The following is a 22722-nucleotide window of genomic DNA, read 5'->3' on the forward strand; positions in this document are numbered from 1 at the left end:
GGGCTAATATCTTAATCTTTTGGATATAAAAAGGTAAGTTATTAGTGTTTTGCTTATCCGATAAATAATTTGATTGCTTATTTTACTCAATATAGAATGCATGAACTTGCCTATGTGAACATTTTTATGGATCATATAGACGTAAGACATTTTACATATTTTCACACCCATCGGTTTAAAAATGGTATACATGGTGACAAGCACACACTAGTTTTGATTTTTGTCAGAAAGGGCAACAAACATCTTGCACAAATTATAGTATTGTTTTCTTTTTTAGATTCTGAAAACATAATTAATGCCTAATTAAACAAAGGTTAAATAAAACAAAAATCCTACTGTTGCCATTTATGTTGGATATTCTCCTTCTAATGAGAACTAACCAAACTGACATTTCCTTCTAAATGGGATACTACATTCTTTGTTCTGGCTAGATGAGTAGAAGGCAGATGGACATCCTGGTCCCAAAGTGGAATACAGTGTTTTGTAATATGATAGGCTATCAGCTACCAACCCGGTCTCAGAGCATTCCGTATTATTCTGTATGTAAATCAGAGACACTCCATTTTGTATGATATGTTACGTTTTGTATGGTATGTATTCATTTGTGAATAATGTTACCCACATTAGTCAACACCTACAGAGCATGTCATGTTCTTTTTCTACCTCAACTAAAACTGCTACTGTACAGACCTCATGAGTTCAAGTCTGATCGGTCTTGATTTGAAGCCCATGATGCTGTCACCCACACCTAACGTTCGCCATTTCCACAGAAGCCCTATCCGCTATAACCACTTCCCCCCCCCAGTTTGTTGTGGTTAACTGTAGCCCTGCTTTACAATGTAGTGAAAAACATAGCAGCTCAGGGTGCAGATTAGCAATAGACTGATAGCAGCTCAAGGATGTTACTCTCTATAGCACAGACTGTAATACTTCTGTGTTTAGAAGATACAGGCAGCCTACCGACTTCTAATATTCAGTGTTCCCAAACCTGAAGAGAATTTCATTGAGTGGTTTTTATTCACAATGTCTAGACTGTAGTCTATGGTATGCAGGAATTAACATAGTTGTGAGGATTGTGTGCTTCGGTATTAAGATAAGCCGTTATGTTTACATACTTCCCAGCATGTTAGCTAGGAGGAAAGTCTCAGCCTATGAAAAAGGGAATTTATACCCAAAGGACTGCTGACACGTGGTTCAAGGCCAAACTTTTCTCATAGTTGTTACTCAATAGTAACACTAACCCCTTTCCTGTATTCTTTCACATAGATAAGAGACTTACATCACAGAAAGAGTTCTGCTTTCATGCATTACTAGCCTACAACACACTACCAACATGACACACATCTCAAAAGCTACTTTTAGACAGGCAGACCGATTCTGATATTTTTTCACTAATTGGTATTTTGACAATTCAGATCAGCTCTGAAAAAGATTGTGATTGGTCAAAAAAACAATTAGTAGAAAAAATATCAAAATATCACCTGTTTAAAAGCAGTCAAACAATGACTTATGAGAGCGTATAAATCTAAAATGAAAACATTACATTGTGATGCTCTCTGTAATCATCATGGTCTTCATGTACCCACTTTTCAAACAGATGTAAGGTTATATTCTAATGTCTTTCCTTTTTATTCTTCCCAGGAACCTGGGAACAAGACAGACCATTTACTGAGATATGAAAACTCCTAGACAGACCATTTACTGAGATACGAAAACTCCTAGACAGACTATTTACTGAGATACGAAAACTCCTAGACAGGCCATTTACTGAGATATGAAAACTCCTAGACAGACCACTTACTGAGATATGAAAACTCCTAGACAGTCTCTGTGGCCTCATCACTACTGACTTGTGGTGCCTGGTCTCATCGCTCACCATGACCCCAACCGGCCAGGCCGAGGAGTGAGACAGCTATGTCTGATTCTACCCTGTTCAGAGCCACCAGAATACTCTGCAGAAGTATATCTAGTGACATGGAGGAGTCTGAAGCCAAGGGCAGAGGAGGAGCTGTCCCCATGAGGAAGAGTTCAGACAGGAGGGGTTCTGACTGGGGAAGCATCGCCATGCTGGATAAGACCAAGGAATTCTTCCAGACCTGCGATGTGGAGGGCAAAGGCTTCATCACACGCACCGATATGAGGGTTCGAGGAGGGGGCGATGGGGGGGGCAAAGGCTTCATCACACGCACCGATATGAGGGTTCGAGGAGGGGGCGATGGGGGGGCAAAGGCTTCATCACACGCACCGATATGAGGGTTCGCACCGGAGGGGGGAGGGGGCGATGGGGGGGCAAAGGCTTCATCACACGCACCGATATGAGGGTTCGAGGAGGGGGCAAAGGCTTCATCACACGCACCGATATGAGGGTTCGAGGAGGGGGCGATGGGGGGGGCAAAGGCTTCATCACACGCACCGATATGAGGGTTCGAGGAGGGGGCGATGGGGGGGCTTGTTTTGCCTCAGTTTTACACTTGTTAGAAACTTAGATGTTATGGACATAGATGTCTACCCCATTGATGCAGCCATGCTTAGATAATCGTTTTGACAGAGGGACAATTATGGGAATTATGTCAAAACCCACTGGGCAAAAACTGATCGAATCAACGTTGTTTCCACGTCATTTCAATCAAAAAATTGAATTTGATGACGTTGAATCAATGTGGGAAAATAATTGGATTTGAAAAAAGTAATCAAAGGGAATTTCATATTTTTTTCACCTAACCTTTAACCTTAATTCAATGACATAGTGACATTTTTTGTTGAATTCACATTAGTTAACCAATGTAAATCAAAACTAAACAAACAAACAAGTTAATTTCAAGGGTTAAGGTACACACACACACACACACACACACACACACACACACACACACACACACAAATGATGCTGTCTCTCACAACCATGAGATAACCAGAGGACAGTGTGACATGCAGGAGGTGCTTTGTGCTATGGTTCTCTACCTCATTGACCATTCAGAGGTTTTCATATCGAGAACCTCTCCTCCTGCTCACTGAAGCAGCCACTCAATAGCACGGCACCTTTGATCACTGTGTCCAGGAACACTGGATGGATTTCCATCAGAAACACGTGCATGCACACACTTACACACACTATTTTTATATTTCACTCAAGCGCTGTTTTGAAATGAACAAGAGACGGCTTTTTTTGTTGTCCGGGCTTAGAGGGGATAGTACATTTGTACATTTATCTAGTTCGTAGAAAATGCGTAAAAAGGCTAACAGAAGAATCACCTGGAAAATGGTGATGTTGACGTGTGCATTATCTAAGGATAATGTAACATGTAATTGCCTATTAATGAATACAATCATATAGCCTATACCTTCCGTGCCAATATTCTTCCGTCCCTTTTTGCAATCAGGTCTAGCGTTGACCACACCACTGGCACTGACAATATGAAATCCACAATAATGGTGTAAACTCAGTTAATCACTCCCATTTTCTATTCAATGGCTTTCTTTCACGTGCTTTCCTTGACACATTTCTATTCAGAGAGGCAGGACAAGGTCCAGGGTGACTACAGCTGTAGTAGACGCACATCCAATGCTACTGACTTGAATATCTTTCTCTTTGGAGTGAAGCAGGAGAGGACTGTTGGGCTTGTGTTGTGTTACATCTCTTAGCAGAAGAAACAATCTATTTCTTGTGTTTGTGCATGTGTGTGTGTGTGTGTGCGTGCGTGTCTGTGTTCCACAGAGGCTTCACAGAGAACTACCCCTCACTGCTGAAGAACTGGAGAATGTCTTTGACTCCCTGAACACTGACCAGAACGGCTGCCTCACCCTCGAAGTGTTCTCATCAGGATTCAGTGAGTTCCCTATTTTTCTCTTTATCTCCCTACATTCAATTTCAATTCAATTCAATATGACTTTATTCATCCCCAAGGGACAATCTGCTGTATGTCTCATGGTTTACTCTTGGTTCAATAACTTATGTTTTGAGATCAATGGAGTGAGGGACCACATTCAAACGTGACAAAGATAAGGTATAGATTAATTTATCTCCTAGTTGGCAGGGAGTAGATGCTCACCCAGGTAAGGATAGGTTGTACTCTGTATAAAATGCACTTACAAACTTAAACTTGAGTTCTCTTTTCACAACCATCAGAAACTTGATAATTGTGAGTGCAGGGCACTTTCAAAATTGAAACACCCCTGATTTGTAATTCAAACTGATGTTACAACATCTTGCTGGTGATGCTTATGCTTCCTGCTCTGTCCCCAGGTCAGTTCCTGCACAGCCGGAGGATCTCTGTAGCCGAGGACGCAGCACCCGCCCTCCCCACTTCTAGGAAGCCCTCAGAAGCCCTGTACCAGAGCCAATGGGATGAGAGGTTAACTGGAGGGTGGGAGGATGAGGAGGAGAGTCACTTCTGTATGCTGCTGGAGAGCCTAGGGGCCAGCAACGTGTTCCAGGAGTGGGTGGAGTTAACCACACCTCACATTATTACTTACTTTATTACTATACAATATTACATATGCAACATTACAATATTGCACCTTGTATGTATTCCCCAAATATCTTTGTTTGGGGTTGTTGCCTCATCTTGGAAAGTGTGGGGTTGAACTTTCAACTTGCCCGTCATGGCTTTAGCTGGATCATGGTGTACAGAACTGTTTGGCACTGAAAGTGTGGGGTTGAACTTTCAACTTGCCCGTCATGGCTTTAGCTGGTTCATGGTGTACATACAGTGCCTTGCGAAAGTATTCGCCCCCCTTGAACTTTGCGACCTTTTGCCACATTTCATGCTTCAAACATAAAGATATAAAACTGTATTTTTTTTGTGAAGAATCAACAACAAGTGGGACACAATCATGAAGTGGAACAACATTTATTGGATATTTCAAACTTTTTTAACAAATCAAAAACTGAAAAATTGGGCGTGCAAAATTATTCAGCCCCTTTACTTTCAGTGCAGCAAACTCTCTCCAGAAGTTCAGTGAGGATCTCTGAATGATCCAATGTTGACCTAAATGACTAATGATGATAAATACAATCCACCTGTGTGTAATCAAGTCTCCGTATAAATGCACCTGCACTGTGATAGTCTCAGAGATCCGTCAAAAGCGCAGAGAGCATCATGAAGAACAAGGAACACACCAGGCAGGTCCGAGATACTGTTGTGAAGAAGTTTAAAGCCGGATTTGGATACAAAAAGATTTCCCAAGCTTTAAACATCCCAAGGAGCACTGTGCAAGCGATAATATTGAAATGGAAGGAGTATCAGACCACTGCAAATCTACCAAGACCTGGCCGTCCCTCTAAACTTTCAGCTCATACAAGGAGAAGACTGATCAGAGATGCAGCCAAGAGGCCCATGATCACTCTGGATGAACTGCAGAGATCTACAGCTGAGGTGGGAGACTCTGTCCATAGGACAACAATCAGTCGTATATTGCACAAATCTGGCCTTTATGGAAGAGTGGCAAGAAGAAAGCCATTTCTTAAACGTATACATAAAAAGTGTCGTTTAAAGTTTGCCACAAGCCACCTGGGAGACACACCAAACATGTGGAAGAAGGTGCTCTGGTCAGATGAAACCAAAATTGAACTTTTTGGCAACAATGCAAAATGTTTTGTTTGGCGTAAAAGCAACACAGCTGAACACACCATCCCCACTGTCAAACATGGTGGTGGCAGCATCATGGTTTGGGCCTGCTTTTCTTCAGCAGGGACAGGGAAGATGGTTCAAATTGATGGGAAGATGGATGGAGTCAAATACAGGACCATTCTGGAAGAAAACCTGATGGAGTCTGCAAAAGACCTGAGACTGGGACGGAGATTTGTCTTCCAACAAGACAATGATCCAAAACATAAAGCAAAATCTACAATGGAATGGTTCAAAAATAAACATATCCAGGTGTTAGAATGGCCAAGTCAAAGTCCAGACCTGAATCCAATCAAGAATCTGTGGAAAGAACTGAAAACTGCTGTTCACAAATGCTCTCCATCCAACCTCACTGAGCTCGAGCTGTTTTGCAAGGAGGAATGGGAAAAAATGTCAGTCTCTCGATGTGCAAAACTGATAGAGACATACCCCAAGCGACTTACAGCTGTAATCGCAGCAAAAGGTGGCGCTACAAAGTATTAACTTAAGGGGGCTGAATAATTTTGCACGCCCAGTTTTTCAGTTTTTGATTTGTTAAAAAAGTTTGAAATATCCAATAAATGTCGTTCCACTTCATGATTGTGTCCCACTTGTTGTTGATTCTTCACAAAAAAATACAGTTTTATATCTTTATGTTTGAAGCCTGAAATGTGGCAAAAGGTTGCAAAGTTCAAGGGGGCCGAATACTTTCGCAAGGCACTGTAACTGTTTGGGCACCACCCCTCTACACTTTTGTACCCCTGTGTCTTTACAGTGATTCCAATGGTTTCTGATATAGTGGAGGTCAACCAGTAAGTTGAATGTGACCGGTCCCTGTAGTTTTATCAGAACTCTTACCCTCTGTCTCTGTTTCCACTCCCACTCCCCCCCCCCCCCCCTCCAGTCCAGGCGAGGTGCGCAGCTTGTGGGCCCAGCTGAGGAGGGACGAGCCTCACCTCCTGTCGAACTTTGAGGAATTCCTGGCCAGAGTCACCTTCCAGATCAAAGAAGCCAAAGAGGAGAGGAGGGAGATGGAGAGCGCCCTCCAGAGGTTGGAGACCACAAATACCTCCTCTCTTTGTTGTCACTGCTACTCCCAGGGCCAGTTTAAACGGACAGAGATTAAGCCTAGTCCCAGACTACAAAGCATTACCAAGGGAGAATCTCTTTTGAAAGTGCTTTTTAGTCCAGGACAAAACTTGATCTATGTCTGAGAAACTGTCCCTTTGGCATTTAGGCATGATTATGTGATCATTATGTGTGATATCTTCACTGTGACTGTTTAGTGGACTGCAACCACAGCCATTTAAACCACAATACTAACAGCTTGCAGCTTTGTAAAGGCACGTCCAGTATGTCTTCGGCTTCTCGGTTGCAGCTCATCAGAGCGTAATTATTCAGTTCAAACAGCAGTCATTGATTCATAGAACTGACAATAGCTTGTTCAGTTCCAACCCATGTGATAGATCTATGGTCTATTTTACTATAGAGGTCTGTTTGTGTACCAGATTGTAGAACAAATAACGTTTGATTCAGGATTCTATCCCATTGAAAGTAGTCCTTTTACATGCAAGTTGAAAGCACTGAGTAGTTAATAGCTTCAAAAGGTTGATACAGGCCTTCAGTGAATGAATGCAGTGAGGTTCTATCAAGTCAACTACTCCAGACATAAATTCCATATTACTCATTGAACCTGTTTTTGTTTTTTTTCATATTTAAAAAAATATATTTCACCTTTTATTAAACCAGGTTTTCATTTCCAACTGTGACCTGGCCAAGGTAAAGCAAAGCAGTTCGACACAAACAACACAGATTTACACATGGAATAAACAAAAAAAGTCAATAAGACAATAGAAAAAAGTATATATACAGTGTGTGCAACTGAGGTAAGAAAAGGGAGGTAAGGCAATAAAATAGGCCATAGTGGTGAGGTAATTACGATGTAGCAATTAAACACTGGAGTGGTAGATGTGCAGAAGATGAATGTGCAAGTAGAGATACTGGGGTGCAAAGGAGCAAATAAATACCGTATGGGTTGAGGTAGTTGGATGGGCTATTTACAGATGGGCTATTTACAGGTGCAATGGTCTGTGAGCTGCTCTGACAGCTGGTGCTTGAAGTTAGTGAGGGAGATAAGTGTCCAGCTTCAGTGATTTTTGCAGTTCGTTCCAGTCATTGGCAGCAGAGAACTGGAAGGAAAGGCGGCCAAAGAAGGAATTGGCTTTGGGGGTGACCAGTGAGATATACCTGCTGGAGCGCGTGCTGCGGGTGGGTGCTGCTATGGTGACCAGTGAACTGAGATAAGGCAGGGCTTTACCTAGTAAAGACTTGTAGATGACCTGGAGCCAGTGGGTTTGGTGACGAGTATGAAGCAAGGGCCACGAGTATGAAGGGAGGGCCAGCCAACGAGAGCATACAGGTCGCAGTGGTGGGTAGTATATGGGGCTTTGGTGACAAAACCGATGGCACTGTGATAGACTGCATCCAATTTGTTGAGTAAAGTGTTGGAGGCTATTTTGTAAATGACATCGCCAAAGTCGAGGATCGGTAGGATAGTCAGTTTTACGAGGGTATGTTTGGGAGCATGAGCAAAGGATGCTTTCTTGCGAATTAGGAAGCCGATTCTAGATTTAATTCTGGATTGGAGATGCTTAATGTGGGTCTGGAAGGAGAGTTTACAGTCTAGCCAGACACCTAGGCATTTGTAGTTGTCCACATATTCTAGGTCATAACCGTCCAGAGTAGTGATACTGGACAAGCGGGCAGGTGCAGGCAGTGATCGGTTGAAGAGCATGCATTTAGTTTTCCTTGCATTTAAGAACAGTTGGAGGTCACGGAAGGAGAGTTGTATGGCATTGAAGCTCGTCTGGAGGTTAGTTAGCACAGTGTCCAAAGAAGGGCCAGAAGTATACAGAATGGTGTCATCTGCGTAGAGGTGGATCAGAGAATCATCAGCAGCAAGAGCGACATCATTGATGTATACAGAGAAGAGTCGGCCCGAGAATTTAACCCTGTGGCACCCCCATAGAGATTGCCAGAGGTCCAGACAACAGGACCTCCGATTTGACACACTGAACTCTATCAGGGAAGTAGTTGGTGAACCAGGCGAGGCAGTCATTTGAGAAACCATGTCTGTTGAGTCTGCCGATAAGAATGTGGTGATTGAAAGCCTTGGCCAGGTCGATGAATATGGCTGCACAGTATTGTCTCTTATCGATGGCAGTTATATCATTTAGGACCTTGAGCGTGGCTGAGGTGCACCCATGACCAGCTCGGAAGCCAGATTGCATAGCGGAGAATATGGGATTCGATGGTGGGATTCGAAATGGTCGGTGATCTGTTTGTTAACTTGGCTTTCGAAGACCTTAGAAAGGCAGGGTAGGATAGATATAGGTCTGTAGCAGTTTGGGTCTAGAGTGTCTCCCCCTTTGAAGAGGGGGATGACCCGGGCAGCTTTCCAATCTTTGGGGATCTCAGACGATATGAAAGAGAGGTTGAACAGGCTAGTAATAGGGGTTGCAACAATTTCGGCAGATCATTTTAGAAAGAGAGGGTCAAATCACATTTTATTTGTCACATACACATGGTTAGCAGATGTTAATGTGAGTGTAGCGAAATGCTTGTGCTTCTAGTTCTGACCATGCAGTAATATCTAACAAGTAATCTAACCTAACAATTTCACAACAACTACCTTATACACACAAGTGTAAAGGAATGAAAAAGATGTACATAAAAATATATGAGTGATGGCCGAGCGGCATAGGCAAGATGCAGTCGATGGTATAGAGTACAGTATATACATGAGATGAGTAATGTAGGGTATGTAAACATTATATAAAGTGGCATTGTTTAAAGTGGCTAGTGATACATTTATTACATACATTTTACCATTATTAAAGTGGCTAGAGATGAGTCAGTATGTTGGCAGCAGCCACTCCATGTTAGTGATTGCTGTTTAACAGTCTGATGGCCTTGAGATAGAAGCTGTTTTTCAGTCTCTCGGTCCCTGCTTTGATGCACCTGTACTGACCTCGCCTTCTGGATGATAGCGGGGTGAACAGGCAGTGGCTCAGGTGGTTGAGGTCCTTGATGATCTTTTTGGCCTTCCTGTGACATCGGGTGGTGTCGGTGTCCTGGAGGGCAGGTAGTTTGCCCCCGGCGATGCGTTGTGCAGACCTCACTACCCTCTGGAGAGCCTTACAGTTGTGGGCGGAGCAGTTGCCGTACCAGGCGGTGATACAGCCCGACAGGATGCTCTCGATTGTGCATCTGCAAAAGTTTGTTTTTGGTGTAAAGCCGAATTTCTTCAGCCTCCTGAGGTTGAAGAGGCGCTGCTGCGCCTTCTTCACCACGCTGTCTGTGTGGGTGGACCATTTCAGTTTGTCCGTGATGTGTATGCCGAGGACCGTAAAACTTTCCACCCACTCCACTACTGTCCCGTCGATGTGGATACGGGGCTGCTCCCTCTGCTGTTTCCTGAAGTCCACGATCATCTCCTTTGTTTTGTTGACATTGAGTGTGAGGTTATTTTCCTGACACCACACTCCGAGGGCCCTCACCTCCTCCCTGTAGGCCGTCTTGTCGTTGTTGGTAATCAAGCCTACCACTGTAGTGTCGTCTGCAAACTTGATGATTGAGTTGGAGGTGTGCATAGCCACGTAGTCGTGGGTGAACAGGGAGTACAGGAGAGGGCTAAGAACACACCCTTGTGGGGCCCCAGTGTTGAGGATCAGCGGGGTGGAGATGTTACCTACCCTCACCACCTGGGGGAGGCCTTTCAGGAAGTTCAGTACCCAGTTGCACAGGGCCAGATTCTCTAGCCCGGCTGATTTGTAGGGGTCCAGATTTTGCAGCGCTTTCAGAACATCAGCTATCTAGATTTGGGTGGAGGTGAAATGGGGGAGGCTTGGGCGAGTTGCTGTGGGGGGTGCAGGGCAGTTGACTGGGATAGGGGTAGCCAGGTGGAAAGCATGGCCAGCTGTGTTAAAATGCTTATTGAAATGATCAATTCTCTTAGATTTATCGGTGGTGACAGTGTTTCCTAGCCTCAGTACAGTGGGCAGCTGGGAGGAGGTTCTCGTATTATCCATGGACTTGTGTCCCAGAACTTTTGAGTTTGTGCTACAGGATGCAAATTTCTGTTTGAAAAAGCTAGCCTTTGTTTCTGCCTGTAGACACAGAGCTCTATGTGGGTTTACCATAATGCCCCAATTATCCCTTTCAATAGACCGCTAAGCTCAGAGATCATATTCTCAAAAGGGACCATTGATTGCAAGCCTGAGGAATTGGCTGTCATGTAGACAGAGATGAGAATGTATTTTTCTCCCCTGAAACAATGTACACTATACTACCCTTGATGATAGACGATGACTAGCTGGCTAGGTATTTGTATGGCTGTGGTCTCCGTTGTGTTAGGTAATACTAATGCATTGTTCTCATGGTACTGTGTGGTACCACTTAAGACAACTTCAGTCCTCTCACTAATTGGTTGCTTAATAAGGTGGTGGAATGTTAAAGGAATGCAAAATTCCAAGAGCAGTGCTTTTCCATCTGTATCTACACAGACAGTGTGCTGGTACGTGCATGTACCAGTCTGTGTAGCTACAGATGGAAAAGCAATGCAGTAGACTAATGTAATGTGACCAGTTCTTTGGCTCTGGGTTAAGCAGGCAGAGTGAAGTAGAAACAGACAACAAAAATACATGTTCAAACATTTAAGAAATTAAGGAACGGTTTCACAAGTTCACCTTTTCAGCGTGGCTCATCTCTGGCCCACTAACACATTCACAAATCACAGGCGGGAGGCACACATCCATTTTTCTTCCCTCCATTACTCCCAGGAGCCACCATACCTCTGGACTGCATCACCTCCCATGGGTGGCCGCCTAAAAGAGAAACAGGGTTTACATACATGCCAACTGTTCTGTTAATTAGTCAGTTGTCCAATGAGAAGGCTTGATGAATTAACATTGGCAATTAGTCACACCTGTGAGGCTATGACATAAACAGAATGACCTATAATCACTCTCAAACCTGCCACTTGTAAACAGCATCTGGTTAAGTAGTTATTTAGTTGTTATTAAATCTAGATGTATTAAATCCATTCTCCCCCATACATGCAGGAAAGCAGCCACACACGACAGTGAGATCCGCGGTCTGTATGAAGAAATGGAGCAACAAATGAAAAGCGAGAAGGACCGGCTGCTCCTCCAGGTACATATAGTTGATTAGTTTGTTTAAATGACTTGAGACCCTCTCCCAGACCTGGACTGTGTCTCTTAACACCAAACTCTAGACACCTGCTGGATCCCTACCTTCTATATACCCTTGAACAAGTCACCCAATGGACTCAACAAGGTTGTGTTGTACTGTATTTCTGTTTAATTTCTCCTATCCTAATGTGCTGTCCCCGTCTCTCCTCCAGGACTCGGAGCGTCTCCAGTCTCGTAGTCACGACCTGGAGCACCAGCTGTCCAGTAAGGAGAGAGAGCTGGAGCAGCTCTTCCAGAAACAGAGGAGGGTGAGTGACTGAGGTGCCTCCTCTATAATTTGTGGAACGTTTCAACAGGAATCTGTTCCAAAAATGTAGTAAATAACAAGGTTGCCAACAAACAACACATACAAAGTTGTATAGCAGCAGAATAAGATACCGGGTAGGTAGGGGGCTATTTCATTAATTAAGGTTTCACTCTCCATGTTTATTCCTGATAATGTCTGTCCTCACTCTGGTCGTCTATGGACAAACATTAAGAATAAGCTACATGGTGAGTTGATGCCTTTTGGACAGCTAGTTAGCTAGGTGAATAGATCATGTTACTTTTGTATGCGTTATTTGTTGGCAACCTTGTACTTTAAGAAGTTTTTGGAACAGATTCCTGTTGGAACATTCCAGAAATGATACCATTTGGGGCTCCTGTAACTCTCCAGGGGGAAGGTTGGCCACCTCTGGTCTCCTGCGGGGCTAATCCCCCTTCTTGATTTTCGGTGCAGATAAAGCAAAGTAAAAGACAAAGAAGCTGTGATTATAATAGAATACATGTCTCCCTAACAATATTACCCTTTGACCCCCCCCAGTTGGATCTCCAGTGTCGCGACCTGAGCAGTGAGCAGCAGGAGAGCCGGGTGGAGAATGTCAAGCTGAAGATGACCAACGAGGAACTGAGCAGAGAGCTGGAGAACACCTGTCAGGAACTGTCCTTGGCCCAGGAACAACTGACCATGCTGCAGGACCAGGCTTCCCGCCTGCACCAGGAGAGAGAGATGTGGGTTAATAGTTAATATTACCACTAGATGTAATGACCAAACACACTCACTCACCTAGGCATCACACAAACGTTCCATCAGTGGATATGGCATGTCACTCCTAGTACCGCTAACATTCACTAGATTACTGTCCAGGTGTGGTTCAGTGAGCTTTGGTGACTCTCTCTCTGCTCAGGGAAATGTATCGAGTCACTGAGGGACTACAAAGAGAGAAACAGAGTCTGATGAAACAACTAGACCTTCTCAGGTAAGTTACACACACACACACACACACACACACACACACACAGTATGCATGTTATACATTTAATTTGACAATTTACCGTTTTTTGTCCTCCTTGCATAATCTATCCAGAGAGATGAACAAACATTTAAAAGATGAGCGAGACATATACTGTGCTGTGGTGAGTTCTCGACTCATGATATTTTGACTGTTACCTTTGTGGCGATATTGAATGATAAGACATATTCAAGCCAAAGGCACATTTATTTCCACATTATATGGACATTGACAACAACAAAAATGTTTCTATGATATTCCATTCTGTTGTGTTCTTTTGCTCTACAGAACCCCAGGAAGTCCCTCAAACAGAAGCAGAGAGCCGGCTTGGTCAATCTGTTTGCGGACACCAGCCAGCAGCCGGTTAAAAGGTGAGGTCATTTCTTTAGAAGTGCCCTGAACATAATTAACCAGTCTTGTCGTGTGTGAAAGGAAACTGATTTTATGTCCGTCCGTAACGGGATTTAAATCAACATTGGATTAAAGAGGAGAAACAGGATGTGCAATCAAAAAATGTGTTTTTGAGGCCAAGGCACCAAATTAGTCAATTTAATGTAAGGTACTTTACAGTGTAAGGAGTGTAGTTGCAATATAATATACTAACAATATATTTTAAATGTAGTGACTTCTATGCTGCTCTTGACAGTAATGGCAGCACCCAGAACCATTTTGAGTTACCATTTAATGATAATGCTCGGTAACGAGAGACTAACGTGAAAGTGCCTTGGCAACATGAGACTCAAACTATTTTTTTTGATCCGATATCGTCTGTTTCTTCCTCTTGTCTCCAAAGAGCCTCACTCCTCACCCACAATGGGGGTTCCTATGAGTTCCTTGATGCGCTGCCAGTAGAACACCTTCAAATCTCTTTTGTCTCCTCCCCCTCCTCATCTAGCGAGGACGATGTTGACACCGCTTGTCCACCACGTTTGCCGAAAACCAACTACGGCCTGGCCAACGGCTACCACGACTCCAACACCTCGTCTCCAACCCAAGTGGTTGAGGTGGAGGCGCAGGGGGTGAGGGTGAAGGAGAGGCTCTCCAAGTTTGAGTCAGAGAAGACCCTCGCCCCCACCCAGAACGAAAGGGACAGGCATACAGAGTACCAGAGTAAGCCGGAGGTTGGGGGCGATGGGCTGGACGGTCCCCCAGATGGGTGGCCTCTCCGTCGGGTTATCTCCATCGAGGAGGACCACCTCCCCCACCTGCTTCATGGAGGGCCCCAGCCCCTGCTGCACCAGCTCAGTGAGGAAGACGAGGAGGAGGAAGAGGAGCAAGGGAAGGAAGATCTGGAGAGTAGTATCTTTTTCGCCCCTGTTCCTCTACCTGTCCCGGTCACGACAGTGTCCCCCTTCAAACACCAAGGTAGTTTCAGCAGAATGAGAAATATCCCCTCGTCACCTCGAGGACAGCCCGTCGGCAAGGAGACCCAAAATGTGAGCAAATCTCTATTCATGTATTGTATTTGAATTCAGTTTGGAATTACTCAGTTAGAATGAAGTTGACCCTAACCCTGCAAGGGGTTGAAGACCCTGTCATTGTGTTAAGCATCAGAACTAAAACCCTTCATCTGAGTGATCAACAACATTTCCAAAGCTCTTCAATATGCAATCAATTGAAAATATCATTCTGTTGACCTCTTTCTCTGCGTATCCCTCCAGAGGGTGAAGGAGAGGGCCATGCCTGCCCCAGACCGCCTGTTTAAGGTGGTTCTGGTGGGCAACTCCAGTGTGGGCAAGACTTCCCTGCTACGCACCTTCTGTGATGGCCGCTTCCACCCCTCCAGCCCCGCTACTGTGGGTGAGAGCCGACAACACATTACTGTGTACCACGGGTGTCACGGACCTTTTGTGTGTTAATACAGTGGCAGCGGTCATGTGTGTGCGCACGTTCTTATGTACGTGTGTGTGTGAGTTACTATCAGAAGATTGAAGGGCAAAGCAGCATCACATGAAAGGGCTCGTAAAGTCACACTCCCAGTCTATGAACCCCCGGTACACATTGTACCACCGCAGATTATGTCACATCGAATCCATTTCATTATCCTCTGAATCCCCTTGGTTCCCCATTCTAGGACAGCTTGTTTGATTTCACCGCTTTGACTGTGAAAGACCATTACCGAAGCATGAAGCTTGATGAATAGCTCAACTACCCCCTCTAGTGTTCATTAATGAAAGGATGTAATATTATTGCTGTGTATTCCTCTTACCCTAATAACCAGTCTGAGTGCTATTCCTGACAGGTATTGACTACAGTGTGAAGACTCTAATGTTGGACAACACCCAGGTAGCCATGCAGCTGTGGGACACGGCCGGGCAGGAGAGGTGAGTGGCCACGGACCAGTGAAAACAGTATTGCCAAAACCTCACCAACACCAATAGATAACAGTAGCTAAGAATGTGATGTGTTATTTTTGCCTGGATGCTAGTCTGAGAATGTGACTTAAATGACAACAAAGCAACGTTCTCAGGTTGGCATTTGGCACTTTGGCAAAATAAACAGGGTTCCATTTTGTCCAGTTGTAACTGTTCTCTGTGTTGGCTACAGGTACCGCAGCATCACCAAGCAGTTCTTCCGTAAGGCAGACGGCGTGGTGGTCATGTACGACGTCACGTTGCTGGACAGCTTCAAGGCCGTGCGACCCTGGCTCATCAACGTCCAGGTCAGCTCACATTTGGCCTTTGGCCAGACAGGACATGACAAATAATTGTCTGTTCTACAGTTTATTTTTATCTGAACGTTTTAAGCAGATGCCTGACCTTTCATTGACCTCTGTTTTCCCAGGAGGCTGCGGGAGTGGGCATTCCCATCCTGCTCCTGGGCAACAAGATGGACGCGACGTCCGAGAGGGAGGTACCACTTAAAGATGCAGAGACTCTGGCCCACGTGAGTTCTCCGTTTAGGGACTCGTATGTATCATCCTATAGCACACTTATCTCAAGAACTGAACGACCAACACAGAGTGGGGGAAATCTGTTCACTGTCTATAAATATGGACGAGACCTCGCATAGCTGTCACTATTGCCATCTGTAGGTCCTCTACAGATGCCATATCTTAATTTGACCATCCTGTTGCAGGAATTTTCTTGCACAGCAGGAAATGTAAACTTGTAGCATATTCAAGGTATAAAAACATCTTCTAAAGTTTAATTTCCACATAAAATTGTTTGACTTGCCAGCAGCATACCATCGTGCATCCTACTGCTAGCTTACCTCTGTAGCTAAGCAGGGTCAGTCCTGGTCAGTCCCTGGATGGGAGACCACATGCTAATGGAGGTGGTGTTGGAGGGCCAGTAGCTGGCACCCCTAAAAAATAAAATGTCCATTAATTATAATTAACATTTCCTGTTGCTGCAGGATTATTTTCCAACTTGGCTCAAATGAACATCCTACAAGATTAGCTAAGCGACAACCAGTGACCTGAGTCTCTTCTCCCCTGTAGGACACCCGTGTGATATTCTATGAGGTCAGTGCTTACACCGGCTACAACGTGACAGAGGCCATGATCCACCTGGCCAGGTAAGGGAGGGAGAGGGACAGCCCCTAGGTATCCAGATCTGAATGAATTGGACAGGTATAAGCTATGTTCATGTTTGTATGGATTTGTATGGATGCTAATCCTTTCAGATGAACTCACATCTCCAAATACATCCTTCTTTCTCCAGAGTCAATTTGGGGACAGTGTGTGACATGTCAATGCATCTGTCTGTGTGTCCAGAGTGCTGAAAGAGCAGGAGGATCGGGTGAGAGACACGTTTGTCTTACTGGAGGCCCTGCCCGTCAAGAAGAAAGCCTGCTGCAAGTGAAGACACTCTAACAGAATAGAGAGAGAGCATTTGGAATGGCTGGAGACTCCTGATAACAAGTGAAGACACTCTGACAGAATAGAGAGAGAGCATTTGGAATGGCTAGAGACTCCTGATAACAAGTAAAGACACTCTGACAGACTAGAGAGAGAGCATTTGGAATGGCTAGAGACTCCTGATAAGTGAAGGAACTCTTCAATCTAACTCTTTCTCTGTGCTCTCGGAGCCAAATCCTAACTTTGTGTACATTTGTTAATCAATATCTCAAATTAGGACGGCCCTTCTTTCAGTACCTGTTTTGTTAAAGGCAAAGAGCCCAGTTGAGCTGGATCCTAGTGGATTTAGCTCTAGTCTACATTACAACCCTTTTTCTGTTTGGACCTCCTGACTGTAATGACCAATAGACATGTGTTCTACTGTAGAACTAATGGTATATTTGGTCAATTTAAAAAGTGGATCAATCATTTCAATGTATAGAATGACTGTTGTTCTTGAGTTGTGATTATGTTGTTAATCAAAACACAGAATGGATATGTAAATAAGAGCTTGATTAAGTTGGTAGTCTGTTACAAAATAATGATTGTCATACATTTGATTAAAATACTGATGTGAAATCTAATTATTTGATTCTTTCCCAACAATTCTAAGTAAATGTTATTTATTTGTTCATCACTCCTACACCACACCCCAAAATCAAAATGACAAAATAACTTCCAGCTGGATATGGAAGACAAGACATTTCTCACAGGTTTCTATCATTAAACATGTTCCATTAGCAATTGTGAATATCTCTAATGATCAAATCACGATACCTGAAATCAACCAAGAACAAAAAGCTAAACATGCAAAATAACTTACCAGTACTGAATACCAACAAAATATAACTAACTTGAACAAACACTGAATGACTTTCCTGTTAAACTCTTAGGTTCTGCATTCGTTGAACTTTGAAAGACAGCTGTAAAACAGAGGTGTAGTCTGTCTGTTTTCCTTGATAAAAGACATGCTCAGAGTTTGTCCTTAAAGTGCCTCTGGACTGGCATCTAAAATCCCTATAACTCCTTTAGCTCTAGTACTGATAACACTGAAACTCAACCTGAAAAAAATAACAAATCAAGTTCATCAGGGATATTACATTCTCAGGGCAGCTTTAAAAATGTGGCAGGTGATGGCGCTATTGCTTCGAAATGGCTTGTTTTTATGACATCACTTAGGTGCTGGAGCGCTGTCATCCAATCAGATGCGTATCGTGTCCCCCTCGGACCAATAAGAGGGCCTGATGGAGAGCCTGTGCCCTCCCTCTCAAGGAGGGGGATATCGCCCTTTGCTGGTCAGCTAGCGCATCTTGTAGTCGTGGGAAATGGCCGCATCACACAGCTGTCCTTTAAAGTCCAACTCCAAGGTGAACTCCAGGTCCCGCTGGAATACAAGAGAAGACTCTTCAGTCCACCTATAACCATTTGACAGTATCGTGTCGACCCCAACCAGAGGTGCTGCCTCTGGTATTTTCTTTTCACATTGGCCTCCTACAATTTCAGTAACTACGGAAGTGTAACCAGCACAGTACGGCTTGGCTTAGTAGTGGGAAAAGGGTATTTGAGATGCACACAACAGTAGGGATATTTAGCCCTTTTGAATGCTTTGAAAAGACATCCTTCTTCCCTCCCTCCATTTAAAGTAGTCACTGACCTACAGTTGAAGTTGGAAGTTTACATGCACCTTAGCCAAATACATTTAAACTCAGTTTTTCACAATTCCTGACATTTAATCCTAATAAAAATGCCCTGTTTTTGGTAAATTAGGATCAACATTATTTTAAGAATGTGAAATGTCAGAATAATAGTAGAATGATATATTTGAGCTTTTATTTCTTTCATCACATCCCTAGTGAGTCAGAAGTTTACATACACTCAATTAGTATTTGGAAGCATTGCCTTTGAATCGTTTAACTTGGGTCACACAATCTTCCCACAATAAGTTGGGTGAATTTTGGCCCATTCCTCCTGACAGAGCTGGTGGAACAGAGTCAGGTTTGTATTCCTTCTTGCTCGCACACAATTTTTCAGTTCTGCCCACAAATATTCTATAGGATTGAGGTCAGGGCTTTGTGATGGCCACTCCAATACCTTGACTTTGTTGTCCTTAAGCCATTTTGCCACAACTTTGGAAGTATGCTTGGGGTCATTGTCCATTTGGAAGACCCATTCCCAAGTTTTAACTTCCTGACTGATGTCTTGAGATGTTGCTTCAATACATCCGCATCATTTTCCTCCCTCATGATGCCATCTATTTTGTGAAGTGCACCAGTCCCTCCTGCAGCAAAGCACCCCCACAACATGATGCTGCCACCCCCGTGCTTCATAACCATGGTCATTATGGCCAAACAGTTCTATTTTTGTTTCATCAGACCAAAGGACATTTCTCAAAAAAGTACGATCTTTGTCCCCATGTGCAGTTGCAAACCGTAGTCTGGCCTTTTTATGGCGGTTTTGGAGCAGTGGGTTCTTCCTTGCTGAGCGGCCATTCAGGTTATGTCGATATAGGACTCGTTTTACTGTGGAAATAGATACTTTTGTGCCTGTTTCCTCCAGCATCTTCACAGGGTCCTTTGCTGTTGTTCTGGGATTGAACTGCACTTTTCGCACCAAAGTACGTTCATCTCTAAGAGACAGAACGCGTCTCCTTCCTGAGCGGTATGATGGCTGCGTGGTCCCATGGTGTTTATACTTGCATACTATTGTGTGTACAGATGAACATGGTACCTTCAGGTGTTTGGAAATTGCTCCCAAGGATGAACCAGACTTGTGGAGGTCTCCAATTTTTTTCTGAGGTCTTGGCTGATTTCTTTTGATTTTCCCATGATGTCAAGCAAAGAGGCACTGAGTTTGAAGGTAGACCTTGAAATACATCCACAGGCACACCTCCAATTGACTCAAATGATGTCAATCAGCCTATCAGAAGCTTCTAAAGCCATGACATAATTTTCTGGAATTTTCTAAGCTGTTTAAAGGCACAGTCAACTTAGTGTATGTAAACTTCTGACCCACTGGAATTGTGATACAGTGAATTATGAGTGAAATAATCTGTCTGTAAACAATTGTTGGAAAAATGACTTGTGTCATGCACAAAGTAGATGTCTTAACAGTCTTGCCAAAACTATAGTTTGTTAACAAGAAATTTGTGGAGTGGTTGAAAAACGAGATTTAATGACTCCAACCTAAGTGTATGTAAACTACAGCTGTATATAAGGTTGGATAAGTGACTGCAAGTTTCCCACCGTACCTCTTTCACCAATCCAACCCTCTCCAATCTGTGAATACTTCAAATAAGGGAAGGGAGGATGCATTTGTAGAGTTTTAACAGTTAAAGTCAGTGGGTGGTACAGCAATAGGATGGCGGTTTTGCGGCATCTGAGCTAATACTCATGTAGGGCTTCACTCTTAGAAAGACATATTCATAGATCATGTTAAAGACTTGACATCTATAGAAAAACCCCATCTAGATTTATTTTTTTTAAACAGCATTTTATTCACTGCTGGCCTGGAGTGAGCTGCAGTTCTAATACAGCGTAGCTCTATTCTCACCACGTTCTTATCGTTGGGCTTGACTGCGATGCTGCCCAGTATCTCCTCTCCCTTCCTCACAGTCAGGTAGTCCTCCAGGTAAAACACTGTCTGCTTCCAGTGGGTACTGGCGGCATCAGGAGCTGGCCATGGGAGAGAGGGGGAGAATTAGGAGGAGGGGAACAAGAGAGGAGGGGGAGATGGAAGAGAGGGGGAGGAATAGGAGGAGGGGAACAAGAGAGGAGGAGGGGAGATGGAAGAGAGAGGGAGGAATAGGAGGAGGGGAACAAGAGAGGAGGGGGAGATGGAAGAGAGGGGGAGAATTAGGAGGAGGGGAACAAGAGAGGAGGGGGAGATGGAAGAGAGGGGGAGGAATAGCAGGAGGGGAAGAAGAGAGGAAGAGGGGGAGATGGAAGAGAGGGGGAGGAATAGGAGGAGGGGAACAAGAGAGGAGGGGGAGATGGAAGAGAGGGGGAGAATTAGGAGGAGGGGAACAAGAGAGGAGGGGGAGATGGAAGAGAGGGGGAGGAATAGCAGGAGGGGAAGAAGAGAGGAAGGAGGGGATGGACGAGAGGGGTGCTGTTCCACTTTACACCACTAGAGGAGGTCAAGAGCTGAGAACCCAAGTCAACTTGTCATTATAGGAAACAGCAAAGTATGTTACTACTACACGCTTTTATGTCTAGCAGTACCTTTTGATCATCAGCCTCAAACCTCACAATAATATCACCCTCCCCTTGTCAAAACCTTGATGAATTAACATGCAAAAAATGTGCTGTGCTTCCACAATCTTCCAAACAAAACCAAAGGATCATTGCCAAAGACAAGAATCTCCACAACTACAGGTATGAGAACAGTTTTTCACCCTTGCTTATTTGTACAAGTGCTACAATTGACTGATTTACACAAAATGATTGATGTCTGTTTGAAATGACAACTTTCCATTGTTGCATAACCTGGACAGGACCCAGAAACTGAACATGGTGGTTCTCTCCCTGTAAAAGATCTCTAGTGGCTTCAGGTTCCAGACCTTTTAACAACACAAGTGGCTTGTGTGGAAGACATGTAACTTATATTGGCATACACCTCATTTCAAAGGACCTAGCGTTTAGTGTACTTGCATGTGGTCACATCGTGGGGTATGTTCATTAGTGCACACCGTAGCAAAACATTTTTGCAATGGAAAACAAAAGTAGGTCTTTCTTATTGGACATTTCAGGTAGTTCTTCCCTGTTTCAGTCTGTTTTCTGACTCTTGGTGCCAAATGAACACAACCCATATGTGTGTGGTGAGGTCTAACCGGTAGAGAAGCCAGTCTTCTTATGACACTTGGTGAACTCGATGTTGAAGTAGGTGACCATGGCGTGGACATAGTCGTTCCTCTGGATCTGCAGGCAGAAGGCCGTGGTGAAAGACAGGTCCTCAGGCTTCACCGTGTAGATGTCCACTTCCTGGGTCATAGGTTACAAGGGAAATATGGTACAGGGTGACATGCATCGGAAGAAAGATATCTCTCTCTCTTATCTCTCTCTCTCACACACACACATACACTTCTCCTTTCTCCTCTATTCAACATATCCCTCTCAATCTCTCTCTCCTTACATCTATCACTCCCTCATACATAAAAGCACTGTCAGACATACACAAATGCACATCTCTCAAACACACGTCTTTGGCTCCATTCTGCCCTTCAACCTCATTATCTATTATTATCCATTATCTATTATCTCCCCCCCACACCTACCCCCCTCTCTGCGGTGTTTTCTTCCCAGTCAGTGAAACCTGTGTGTCAGGAGCTCTAATGTATTCTGTCACACTAGAGCACTTCAGGCTTGTACCTGTAAATGGAATCCACACCCTGTACCTGACTAAGCTCTCCTTCCATGTTTGTGTTCTACTCTTTATTTCATTCAATTCCACCCAATATATTTGTTTATTCATTCATTCATTCATTTATTCATTCATTTATTCATTCATTTATTCAATCCAGTCAGTCAATCATCTGCTTTAATTAATTCCTTCATCTGTTCAATTCATCCATCCATCCTTTCATTCATACGCCCTAGAAAGCATGGCACCTCTCAGCATCAAATACTTTCCTCCTGAAGATAATTCACACAGCATCTCATATCATGCCTCTCTTTTGGATGATTGATGTGACATCGGACAGGACAGACAGGCCGTAATTGGACAGGACAGACAGG

General features: G+C 44.0%; 2 protein-coding genes across 2 annotated transcripts in view; one reads left to right on the plus strand and one right to left on the minus strand.

Moving 5' to 3' along the window:
• Window positions 1-1641: 1641 nt before the first annotated feature.
• Window positions 1642-17574, plus strand: LOC139379286 (EF-hand calcium-binding domain-containing protein 4B-like). The gene is made up of 17 exons (XM_071122088.1): window positions 1642-2142; window positions 3716-3827; window positions 4244-4436; window positions 6511-6657; window positions 11729-11819; window positions 12031-12126; window positions 12681-12868; window positions 13045-13116; window positions 13225-13273; window positions 13438-13520; window positions 13943-14585; window positions 14811-14949; window positions 15392-15473; window positions 15697-15811; window positions 15934-16035; window positions 16592-16668; window positions 16868-17574. The coding sequence occupies exons 1-17, from the start codon at window positions 1915-1917 to the stop codon at window positions 16953-16955; spliced, it is 2505 nt and encodes an 834-aa protein (XP_070978189.1). The 5' UTR covers window positions 1642-1914; the 3' UTR covers window positions 16956-17574.
• A 93-nt stretch (window positions 17575-17667) lies between these two features.
• Window positions 17668-22722, minus strand: part of LOC139379287 (protein arginine N-methyltransferase 8-B-like) — a 17669-nt gene continuing 12614 nt past the window's right edge. The window contains exons 8-10 of the mRNA XM_071122089.1: window positions 21819-21969; window positions 20540-20661; window positions 17668-18374 (exon numbers count right to left, since the gene is read on the minus strand). Coding sequence (XP_070978190.1) covers window positions 18291-18374; window positions 20540-20661; window positions 21819-21969 — 357 coding nt within the window. The 3' untranslated portion in view covers window positions 17668-18290. The remainder of the gene's footprint in view (window positions 18375-20539; window positions 20662-21818; window positions 21970-22722) is intronic.

Source organism: Oncorhynchus clarkii, chromosome 21 (assembly GCF_045791955.1).
Source record: "Oncorhynchus clarkii lewisi isolate Uvic-CL-2024 chromosome 21, UVic_Ocla_1.0, whole genome shotgun sequence".
In the NCBI taxonomy this organism is placed as follows: Eukaryota; Metazoa; Chordata; class Actinopteri; order Salmoniformes; family Salmonidae; genus Oncorhynchus; species Oncorhynchus clarkii.